At 41.6% G+C, this 12,755-nt stretch overlaps 1 protein-coding gene across 1 annotated transcript; it reads right to left on the minus strand.

Annotated features, from left to right (window-relative positions):
• Window positions 1-1,315: 1,315 nt before the first annotated feature.
• LOC134484425 (Y-linked testis-specific protein 1-like) lies at window positions 1,316-3,583 on the minus strand. The gene is made up of 3 exons (XM_087601396.1): window positions 3,391-3,583; window positions 1,472-2,299; window positions 1,316-1,392 (listed from the first exon to the last, which is right to left on the minus strand). The coding sequence occupies exon 2, from the start codon at window positions 2,265-2,267 to the stop codon at window positions 1,473-1,475; it is 795 nt and encodes a 264-aa protein (XP_087457522.1). The 5' UTR covers window positions 2,268-2,299; window positions 3,391-3,583; the 3' UTR covers window positions 1,316-1,392; window position 1,472.
• Window positions 3,584-12,755: the final 9,172 nt, after the last annotated feature.

The following is a 12,755-nucleotide window of genomic DNA, read 5'->3' on the forward strand; positions in this document are numbered from 1 at the left end:
GGATAAGCTTTCATGTGAGTAAAAGATGGGAACTTCCTGGGGCTAGATAAGGTAAAAGGGCCCAGAGGTCTGTAGGAAGCCATCCAGTCGAAGGAGAGTCAGGCAAGATAAGCCAGTGCAGGAGCCCTTTGTGGTCATCTAGGGGCATTCAGAAGAGACCTCAAAAATATTACAGGATCCAACAGAGTCTAACAGTGCTCAGGGAAGCTAAACAAAGGATCCACGTAATACCTGACATAAGCTCATGGCATCCTCATGTTCTTTTTTAAATTTCTTTTTACTGATCATACAAAATAATGGGCTTTATGGCACTTTCAGGAATCGATAGATATAAACTTAATTTGGCATTCACCATTCTTGAGTTATCCTCGTCAAAATGTCCTCTGGGGAAGCCACCACCTCACATCCACCCTCTGTAGTGATAGCTTGGCTGTTCTTTAAGGAAGCAAAGAGACCAATATGGATGTGGCCCAAGTTCAACTCATTCGAGACCCTTTCTGTTCTTCCTGGGTCTCCTGCTTCACTTTTTGAGAACTCCATCTTGGAATTCCTTCGTCCCTCAGTATCCTCAACTCCCACATGTGTTCTTTAGTCTTTCTTCCACATCACCATCAATTTATTCTTTCTTACCCTCATCCTGGTCTCTTCTCTGCATGTGAAGGTTGGATTTATTTAAAAAGATGACTTTAGGGGCCTTCAGAGATAACCAATGGATTAAGAGCTCATCTGCTTTGAAAGAGGACTGGGATTTGTTCTTTGAGCTCATGTCCGATGGCTCCCAACCACCTTTAATATCAGCTCCAGGGGACCTGACTATTCTTGTCACTGTGGTCTCCTGTATTCATTCCTTGCCCTGCCCAGATAAAAAAAAGTAATACATCTACATATGAGAAACAGGTTTCATTAGGTTTTGTTAGTCAAACAATCCCTGATCTTCTCTGATTTTGAGTCTGCTTGGATCAGTTTATTGGGTTTCCCCTTGAGTTCCAAGACCACCTCTCTGTTACCTCCCACTCTTTCCCCAACTATCTGTTTCTCCCTCAAACTTCCCCTCAGAGAGTCTATCTATTTCTGGCCCCTCTCCACTGCTTCCTAAACATCCATCTTTTTTTTTCCCTTGTGCCATCCCTGCTCCTCTAAGCCTTATCTCCAGTTTTTTCCTCTCCCTAAAGAGCAGACCAGCTCAGTCCTGTTTGTTTTAGTGTATGTGACATTAGACTTACTGTTCACAGCCTTGAACTTTCCGGCTTCCTCTCAATGTTCCATCCACCACAGCCAGTCTCCTCCACAAAAGTGTGCATACACAATACGTCACATCACACATTTTAATTTTTAGAGCAAAAACAAATTCCACTGGAAAAGATACTGGGGTTGTCAAAGGCCATTGGGTATCTGAAACACAGAAAAACAAACATTTTCACCCCAATCCTATAAATTCCCCATATATGTCCCCTCACTTTGTGAATTTCACCTTAACGGATCTTTTCCATCAGATTATAGACATAGATGTGGACGTCGCCATCAAACTTGATGAAGTACACGGAAGGCTTGGCTAGAACTTGGTAAATGACTTTGCCGATCTTTTTGGACCCGTCACTTCTGGTGAATTGCACACATTGACCTGTTAAGATGTCGCTGCCAACTTCTGACTTCACCTCTGCTGGCGAAATCTCTGGAATGATACGGAGATTACCTTCTGTGTAATCATCCAGGAGTTGATAGATATATAGGACTGGATCTTTCTCATAGGTGATGTAAAACCAGTCCTTCATGATTGGCACCTGGGCTAGGACCACCCCCCTCCAGTTGTCCTTAGAGCCATGTTTGCCCTCAAATTTATGCTCCACAGCACGGCCAACCATGGCACTTGCGAGATGGGCGTCTTTCACTTGAGGAAACACAACTTTGTGAGTCAAGACCTTAAGCTTTAAAATCCTCTCATCACTGTGAAGTGCCAGTCCATAGACACAATCAACTCCATCATACTTGACCAGATAGAGAGAGGGATTTGTTGGCAGTTGATCTAGAACTATGGCCTTCCATTGGGTGACGGGCTCATCACCTTCCTTCCATCCGTGTGAAATTCTGCACCTCACAATGTTCCCCAGGGACTGGGGAGAAGGCCTCTTCCTCTTCCGCTTCTGGAAGGATGGTGTGCTCATCCTCCTCACAGACACCCTCTTCTTCTTGGCTGTAGACCTAGTGTGGTAGGCCACGGTACTCCTGTTCCACTGTCTTGTGGCTATTGTTCTGCGTTCAGGCTTCATACTTTCCCATGGCCTGGGTTTGAAGAGCTCACCTGCTTAAACCAGAGACAAAGCTGGTACCACTGTCATATGAGTACCATCAATAACAATGGGGGTGGGGTTGGGGAGGGTGCTGGACCAAGGCTCTTGTCTATGAGAACTTTGGAGCAGGTGAGGAAGGCGATGGTAAACAGGTTTGAGCCTCTGAATCTAATGCTGTCATAATCAGAAGTTCATAGAAGTGCTGGGCAATGGTGGAGCACACCTTTAATTCCAGCACTCCAGAAGCAGAGGGAAGCAGACCTCTGTGAGATCAAGGGCAGGCTGGTCTACAGAATTAGTTCCAGGATAGACAAAACTACCCACAGAAAAACTCAATCTCATAAATCAAAATCTAAAGTTCAAAGGAAAATGAAAAAATGGTTCTCTACAGCTCAGAATAACATATTTAGACATATTTCTTCAGCCCGAAGCACTTTGCCTATGCTGAGGAACATCTCCTTGAATGGCTAGGTCAGTGTGGGATTAAGTATCCTTGTCCCCACTTTAAGCAAGCAGAACAGAGAAAGGATAGCAAAGGAGCCAGAAGGGTGGCCACACCCCTTCTCTACCCTCTAACTATGAGCTATTTGGCAACATCCACAAGTATATGCCCAGAAACAAAGCACAGCAGTCCACTGGCTTTCTCTACTGTGCATCCTGACCCAGACCCAGGTTTATTCCCCGAAGCTGTTGCATTATCGACCGCAACAAGAGTCTTTTGTGTAGGCAACAATAGCCTTTTAGAAATAATATCTACTGGGGTTGGGATTTAACTCAGTGGTAGAGCAGTTGCGTAGCAAGCACAGGGCCCTGGGTTCCTCAGCTCCATAAAAAAAAAAAAAAAAAAAAAAAAAAAAAAAAAGAAAAGAAATATTTTCTCCAAAAATACACAGGCACAGAGAGGAGCTTTGGCATTTTAGTAGAATTTTGAATTAGATATTGTTAGCAAAGAATAATAAACTCCGGAGACTGACTAGCCTAGACCATCTGCCTAGCCCTCAAACGTGGAAGACATTGGAACGTAAGGTTACTTGCTGTAAGAGGGAAAACTTTTAGCTTTCTGTGCTACAAGGGTCCCAGTTATCTTCATAAATGTATTTACCAAAAGAAAATGTCCTAGTCGTCCAGATTCTGTCTTCTGAAACCGGTCAGGCACCAATAGGTTGTTGAACAGTTGTGGGGTTCAGGAGCTGAACTAGCTTTCACACCCCGCTCCGAAGATAGTGAACCCACCTTCAAAGTAGTCTAGCGCCTCCAAGTGGAAGAGATGCTCAACCTCCGCCCTTGTGCTCTGTGACATCATCCAGGCTCTGCTTACGTCATAGAACCCCTCTCAGGCCAGTTCCTTCCCTAGTTACGCTTAGAAACTTCCAGCATCTAGGTTTTAGCTTCTCATGTAGCCTCCTGGTGAACCAAAATAAAGTCCCCACCCAAATATTCTGATGACTCGAGTCACAGTCTGCCCAAGTAGCTCTTTTCATGCTTTTTATTTTTCTGAAAAACTCTTTGGTTTCTGAGTCACCAACATCCTTGGTGGTTATTTTCCCAGCTCCTATGTTTTCTTTGGTTAACTTTAAGTTATTCTCCGTATCAGAAATATTGCTAGGCTCTCTTTCCGAGGCAGCACACAGGATAGAACAACAAAATTAGCTCTATCAAAACCCACAATTAGAGGAGGGCCATTTTTATTGAAACAAAGCTGGAATTTGACAAGATTAAATACCTTGTATTGAAGACAATGGCAATCATGAATTATGGATTATTTGCAAAGAGCGAGGAAAAATTAGCTCCTGGACCTGCTTCCAAAGTCGGAATTAACTTATCACAAACCCAATATCAACCAGTCATATTTTAAATGTCTTTAAAATTTATCAGCACTTCTGATTACAAGGAATTTATTAGATCAAATGCAGTAAAACAGGATGAAATAGATGAGGTAATTTTGTTTTTGAAATATGGGTAGACAGAATACTGGATCCAGGTAAGTATGGAATTTACCTGTAAATTACAGGCCACTTTAATTGTTTGTGTCACATAGTTCTTCAGATCTTCAAAAGGATTCTTTTCAGAACCCTCCCCTGTCCCCACTACACTCTGACCATCCCTTCCCTCTTCCCAATAATTCCCTTCCACTTTAACATTATAATTTTTTTAAATGTACTTAGAGCTTAACAACTTATGGCAGCTTTTTTAAAATCTGTCCAATTTTCTAAGTGCACCGTCTTCTTTTTCTCCTTCTATCGTAGTTTTAAGCACATTTTCTTTCACACTTTGAGTTTTACTCTCTCTCTGCTCTTATGACTACTCTGCCATTATGTGACTGTTGGTCGACTATGTGGCTGACCTCAATGTGGGGTTAACTCAAATGACATGAATTTCCCCCCTCTCTCCCTTTAATCTTCCTTCTCTAGGCACCTGCAGAGATTTAAAGCATTGGGGATTTTTTTTAACCCTGGAAAGCACACACACACACACACACACACACACACACACACACACACATACACACACACATACACAAACATACGCACATACACACAGAAACACTCATAGAAACACAAACACACACACATACATACACACACAAACACACACATGCACACACAAACACACACACAAACATACACATATACACACTCAAACACACAAATACAGAGAGAGACAGAGACAGAGACAGAGAGAGACACGGTGAGAGACAGAGAGCCCATGAGAAAACATGTGATATCATCATTTTAAGAACATTAAACAGACAGAACTTTCAAAAAAGTGAAGAACAAGTAGGCAACAAGAAGAATAATCTCATCATAGCCATCAACTTGAGGAGGAAAATTTTCACACACTAGGCTTCTAAGTACCAGTCTGTTACTGAGCGAAGTAGGGGCAGGAACTCAGGCAGGACTCTAGAGGCAGGAAAGGAAGCAAAGACAACTTAGAAATGCTGAGTACTGGATTGCTTTCCATGACCTACTCAGCTTTCTCTCCTTCTCATACAACCCAGGGCCACCTTCATAGGGGATGACACTATGCCTAGTGGGCTAGACCCTTCTACATCAACCATCAAAAAAAATTCCTTACAAATGTGGCCAAAGGACGTTCTGATGGAGGCAATTCTTCAGCTGAGGCTCCTTTTTCCCAGGTTGAGTCAAACTGACAATAACAACTAACCAGGACCCCTGCACATCCATTCTGATTGCCACACTGTGTGCAATAGACAAGCCATTGGAATAACCTTAGCTGTTGATCATTGGATGAATGGCTTAAAAAAGTTGATATACATTGATGTGATTTTCATCTATGTGTAAGAGCAAAGGGTTTTGTTCTCAGAAAAAAGGATGGAACTGTAAAATACAGTATGTTAAGTGAAACAAGCCAGACTCAAACAGATGATTGCAAAATTTAGATTTTAATAAGGGATATTATGTGAAATTGGGCATTTAGGAAAAGGAAGGGGAGCAGCAGGGTGTGTGTGTGTGTATGTGTGTGTGTATGTGTGTGTGTGTGTGTGTGTGTGTGTGTGTGTGTGTGTGTGTGCAGGTGGAAATGGTGGTGAGTTGTGAGAAAGAAGATGGCTAATGTACAGTATAAACCTGTACTAGGAGTCACAAGCAAGCCCACTGACTTGTACATTTAAAGAATATCGATATAAGAGATCTGAGTCTAAAACAATGTTTTGATTAAATTGGGGGTTTATACTTTAGAGATACCATAAAGTTTATTCATATTTTCCTTCCCACTGGGCTCTTGCTGTTGCGAGCTTGATACTTGTGACAGGATATGGCAATGAGCTTTGGTTTCTGTACCTCATTAATAACCCGGAATTCATGTCATTCAGTGAGGCTACCGTGGGGAAGGAGGTAGTTAGAGATCTTAAGGGTACACCACGTGGGAAGAATAATACCCACCCCCACTATAGATTTCCAAATATTCACTATCATCTCTGGTTTGAATGTGATCGCCCAACAGTTATTTTCTGAAGATTAATCCCCAGTGGGAATGTAGTTGTGAAGAATTGATTAGGTCAAGAGGGATGCAACCTACAAATAAAGATCCATTAATGATGCTATTGTGGAAAAAGGTTAAATTATGAAAAAGGAGTTTGGCTCCCTCTCTTTTATGCCTAGCCCCCTGGATTCCTTCTGTGGTGACAACATCCCACAAGAACTCCTTCCTCTGCCGATGGTCTCTTCATCTTGTATTTACAGGTTTCTGAATCATAATAATACAGAATCTGTATCATTATACACTAGCCAATCGGTGCCATTCTCTTTGTCCATAGAAGCATGAACGTGCCTCAGAATTGTGAGCAGCTGGGTCATATGGGAAAGCATAGCTGGCAGAGAGGACTAGGTTGTTAGTGCTGACTGAAGACAAGATGGGTACAGGTTTAGCATGTGTGCTCTTTGTTAAAGAAACAGCACAGAGGAAGAGTGTAGATTGGAAAGTTGCAGCTTAGAATGGACTCAGACATCTACTGTTGGCCTTTTGTGGACAAGGAGCCATTAGGGAAAGGGAAAGATCACGAGGGATAGCTTCAGCCACTGCTTTTGTCTAGCAGAACCCTTTTTAGAATCCTCATCTTCGAGGATGTGAAAGAAAACTGCCTGGAGTCACTTGATACATTAGTAACCATCAAGAGTGTGTCCACTATTATAGAGGGACCCAGGAAAAAGCCTGATCTTGGAAGATCCTTTGCCTTCAAGAGATGGAGACTCCTCCCCACCAACACTGGGAAACCCATCTACGTCGGTAAGGGCATCCCACTAAGTCCAGATCAGTGGTCCTTAATCCTTGGATTGAGACCACTTTGGGAGCACAAATTGCCCTTGCACAGGAGTCACATATCATATATGCTGTATTCCAGACATTTACATTACAACTCATAACTATAGCAAAATTAAAGTTATGAAGTAGCAATGAAATAATGTTACAGTTGGTGGAGCTGTATTAAAAGGTTGTGTTAGGAAGGTTGGAAACCACTCTTCCTGACCCCTCTAAAATATGTCTGTTGGTATGAACTGGAGTTATAATCCCTTTTATTCAATCAGGCAAACCCAGAAAAACCAATACACCACCAAAAGTTTATGAAGGATACACAGCCACTGTACCCACAGTGTCAGGACTACTGACATCTAGACAAGTGGTGTCAAAATGGAAATCACGTCACACCATGACAATCCCCCTAAATGAAAAGCAGAGGAGAAAAACCAGTTCCCTGGTGGTGACACCAAGAGAAAACCATTGTCAGAATTGTCAACAAGGATTTTAAAGCCAGGATTCAAGCGTCGTCAATGAGAAACCTACAAAACAGGCAGAAGGGGTTGGTGAGATGGCCTACTGCATAGGAACACTGGTTGCTCTTACAGAGGATCAGGGTTCAGAGGATCTGATAGACTCTTTGGTCAAAACACACACACAGACACACACACACACACACACACACACACACACACACCATAGAGAAAAATTAAAAAAAACAAATTAAAAAGAGAAGGAGCCAGGTATGTCCCTTTAATCCCAGTACACAGAAGTAAGGTGATTTCTGAGAGTTCAATGCCTACCAGGTTAATAAAGTGAGTTTCAGGCCAGCCCTACCTACATAATGAAACTCAGTGTCAAAATAAAACACAAAAGAGTGTTTTATTTATTTCTGATAATGTATGCAACAGAGAAACTATTTCTACAGAGAAAGACCTTATTGTTGAGAGAATCAGTGGGCATGAAGGATACCCCAATTCTTTGTGTCACTGCTCCATCAAAGCCTTACCAGGAAGCAAGAATGGGTCCAGCTAAAAATGAAGCAGGGCAATTATGAGTAAAGCTGTGGACACACATCAGCCCATCAGCAACAGAGGCAGGCAGAAACCAGCTAGGATGAGATGGCTTCACCAGGCAATGTCTCTGAATTAACAGTCCCTTTTAGCACCCGGTTGTTCTTATCCTTCAAGTACCCCTGGACTTTTCAGACACTCAGAAACCATAGAACAAAGTGTGGAAAATGCCTAAGAAAAGATGTGTTTTGGGACATATATGTTTATACAGGTTTCATGTAGCCCAGGCTGGCCTCAAACACACTATGCACCCAAGGATGATTTTGAAGTCTTGATTCTCCTCCTGGTAATGGGACTATGGGCATGTACCACCACACCACTGTAGGTGGAGACCAGAGCTGTGTGAGAGCCAAGTGAGCACTCTGTCCACTGAGCTGCATCTCCAGCCCCTAGGGATGTGTTCTGCTAATACAACAAAACTAAAATAGAAGTCTTCAATGAGAGACAACAGGAGTCTCCCAGTCTAGAAACATTAAATTACACATTCACAAGTAATACATATGTCAAGAAATAATTAAATTATGTAACAGTAAGAAAAAAAGAAGAAGATAGGAAACATACTATCAAAATATGTAAGACATAACTATGACGGTGCTAAGAGGAAACTTTATTTAAAACAATAATTCTTAGATTAGAAACAAAGACCAGCAACCTAAATTTTTATCTACACTAGAAAATAAGAAAATAATTAATTCAATGAAAAAAATAATTGTTAAAATGAACCCCAAAACACTAAAAATAAGAAGTTAACAAAAAAAGACAATGAAACACAATTTGTTTTCTTTTTTAAAGCATTGAATGGTATTTCATCGTCTCAATTAGACCTAGATAGAAAGTATAAGGTCCATTCTCTTTGGCAATTTTAAAAACAAAAAGTAATTGCCGTGTTTTAGAGTTTATGCAGAACACTGAACCAGGTACAACAGACAAAAATTAAAAAAATATTCATCGTATAATCCCTTTTTAATGACAGTGTTTATTCTCTACTTGTCTCTCCTATAATCTGTTTAATATCAGACAAGATTTCCAGGGTTGCCATATGGAGATAATGCAGTGTTGAAATGGAAGCACAGCATTGTATTCCCAAAACAGAATGTGGTTTAGAACATCATTGTTTTATCATGAGGAAACTAGCACAAGATTCAAGCCCAGTCTCCCGAGGCGTTGTCTCATCTTAGAGCCATTTCTTCAGACAGCACTTCCCATGTGTCATATTTTTCTTCAACAATCGAAACGGACTTGTTTGCTGCACTGTTTGGTTTGCCATGCTGCTTGGGAAATCCTGGACCATAAGACATGACGAAAGTTCTCCTCCACAACTCCAAACTACAGCACTGGTATCGGTGTACCGGAAATAGAAGAGACAGAAACGAAAAAAGAAAAAAAAAAAACAGTTGTTGTTTGGAGAAGAGTCATGTAAGTAGGCCAAGCAGACCTTGGACTTTCTATGTAACCCAGGTTGTCCTTGGACTTACTATGTAGCCCAGGCTACACACGGACTTATTCTGTAGCCCAAGCTGGCCTGGGATTTACGATGTAGCCCAGGCTTCCATTGGACTTACTATGTAGCCCAGGCTGGATTTGAACTTGTGATCTTTGCAAGTATTGAGAATATAGGTATGCACTACCACACTCAGCTTTGTATCTGTTATTATAATTGACACAGCTGTGGCCCCTCATTTGCCAGCCTCCTTCAACATCAACAACAGCATCCACAATCACATACTAGAATAATCCCATCCTTTAACTCATCTGTTAAGGTAAGACTTTACAGAACAAAGAGTCAGCAGGGTCCTCCTCCTTATTAGGACACATTTGTTTGTGGGATTTGAGTGATTGTTTGAGTGAGCCAGTCATACCTTTACCTGGTTCTGATATTATGACCAAGACAAAAAAAAAAAAATAAGAAAACCAAAGTAAAGGAGATGGGCCCAACACCGGGACTTGAACCTTAGCAGTTGAGGAGATGGCTCACAGGTCTCAGGTAAATGATGAGTAGGCTTTGTTGCTCACATAGAATCCCAGTCCAGGGAGGAAGAGATAGGGCAGATACCCAGGGCAAGATAGCTGTCAAGTGTAGTCATATTGGTGAACTCTGGTTTTGACTGAGAAATGCTGCTTCAATGAATAAGGTAGAAGAGAAATGGATTAGTCCATACTTTATACACTGCACTTGCATGCATGTACACACACACACACACACACACACAGACTCACACACACACACACACACACACAGACTCACACACACAAACACACACGAACAAAACAAAAAACTTTGGTCTTAAGGCATTGTCTCCACTGTAGTCGCACATAGTAGGAGGTGGCGATCTAAATAAGTGTTCCTTTCCATCCCCACAAAGACGAACATAATTATGAACCCTCAGTAACGGATGTATACAACCTGCTGAGGACAACCAGATGATTAGTTTAGTCTCCTTGCTCTCTAACATATTCTGGTGTACTGTTTCAGGAATCCTGAGGTGGGGCTTGGCTGACTGGAGCCTTACTCCCAGTATTGCATCCAAGACAACTTTCAGCTGCCATGTACTGATCCTTGGAATTCCCTGCCAAGGTACCCTGACTTGCATTGCTCACAAGGCCATGCCATGAAGCCAGAGAAGGTGTGGATGTCTTACTCTGCCATTTATTACTTTAGAGTAATGGGAAATTAGCTCGAAGTTTAAACCTCACTTCCCTCATATATAAATGAGCAGGCGAACAATTCCACTTCATCAGATCTACATTAGGAATGAGTTAAAAAAACACATCAAAACGATTAGTGCCGGGGTTGGGGATTTAGCTCAGTGGTAGAGCGTTTGCCTAGGAAGCGCAAGGCCCTGGGTTCGGTCCCCAGCTCCCAAAAAAAGAACCAAAAAAAATGATTAGTGCCAATGTGTTTTATGAATGATAAGCAGTATTATTTATATGATTTGTAACATTGGAAATTATGGTAACTGGAACATAACGGTTTTCATTATCTTTGCACAGATGATGCGAGGAAAGCATCTAGAATACAGAAATGCTTCCTTTTTTGCATTATTTCCAAGAAGCATTTCTTTCTGCTCCAATTATTTTTTTAAAACTTACTTTCCACTCCATCTCCCCTTAGGTGATTAGGTTAGAACCGGGTTTGGTGAGAGGGGTTATAAAACGTTGTGTTACAGAATATATTTACAAAATCAACTGTTGAGTTCAAATGGAGGCACCCTCCATGGAAAAGCCAAGCTCCCCCTGAAGATATTTATTTCTTTTCTTTTTTTATTTTCATTGATTTCTAGTCTAGTCATTGATGGCTATTCTAGGAAGAATGAACCTCGGTTGAGGAGATTCCTCCGTCAGATTGGCCATGACTAGGTCTAGGTGGAATTTCCTTTACTGTTAACTGATGTTGGAGTGCCTGGTCTACTGTTGGCAGCACTGCCCTGTGCAGGTGAGTCTGGACTCTGTAAAAGTAGTTGAATGTTAGCTTAGAAGAAAGCCACTGAGCAGTCTCTGTAGCTGTAGCTCCTGTTTCACAATCCTGTCTTGGTTTTCCTTGATGATGGGCTGGAACAGATAAAATGAAATAAAGATTTCTCTTCCCAAGTTGGCTCTGGTGAGTGTATCATCAGAGCAACAGAAAACCAAAATTAAGCAAAAATCACAGTGCCAGATGTGGGATGTCTTCCTGAAAGTTGCTGACCAGCGAGATCACAAAAGCCCTAACAACTTTACAGGCTGTTGCCATTGTTCTTTGTTGGCCTCCAGAACTTGATGGTAAGACACTATTTCTGAAGGTACTGAATCCTTTTGTTCACAGGTCACAGAAGGGTAAGTGTGAAGTTGAGGTGGAATCATCCTCTATAATGGATAGCCTTCATGGTTCAAGAAAGTGCTATGTATGCTTCTAGGGGAGAAAATCATCTACGACCTTAATCGGGGGTGAACCATTCAAGGTAAAATGTCAGGCAAGATGTGCCCATAATGTGTTAGTGGCATCACAGTCATGGGAGTAACCAGTGGCTTTCCAATTTGATACAAGGCATATTCAACACGAGGTTCTGTAAAGTCGTCAAGAACCTATATTTAGGGTGATATAGGCCCTATGAAAGAACCTAATGCTAAATACATTGTCGAACTTCCTTCCAAATATCCATATTTGTATCTACAGATCAGCGTTGCACTCAGCTCTCATCAGAGAAGAAGCCTCTGACTACCATGGGCAGAGTCGTACAACTGGACAAAGTGTTGGGAATCAGTGGTATTGAACTAATCATGTGGAAATAGGTCATCTAAGTCTTCTCCTCAACAGCTCAGAGAACATCATGAGAGAGTGGGTGAAAGGAATATATGAACCAGAAGATGGTGAAGTGGACAGCAAAAGGATTTTTTTAGATTGTACCTAGTCATTGAACTCTTAAACTTATTTTGGCTATGGTCATGGGCACAAGAATAGGCCACTCAACACTTCATTACAGATGGGAGAGGACATAAAGACCCTCCCCTCCTTTGGAAATCAACATTTATTGGACAGCTATACCTGCTTTTCTTCCCTAAGTTTCTTGTGGCTTCTGTATATGGATCTTTTATACAGATACATAAAAGCAAGGGAAACACCTGTATATGGAATTTAAAACAAGGAAAGAAAGAAAGAAAG

Source organism: Rattus norvegicus, chromosome Y (genome assembly GCF_021556685.1).
Source record: "Rattus norvegicus strain SHRSP/BbbUtx chromosome Y, alternate assembly SHRSP_T2T, whole genome shotgun sequence".
NCBI classification, from domain to species: domain Eukaryota; kingdom Metazoa; phylum Chordata; class Mammalia; order Rodentia; family Muridae; genus Rattus; species Rattus norvegicus.

Bases quoted from the DNA above. Each gene is read 5' to 3' on its own strand.
- LOC134484425 (XM_087601396.1), bottom strand. From the start codon at position 2,267: ATGAAGCCTGAACGCAGAACAATAGCCACAAGACAGTGGAACAGGAGT.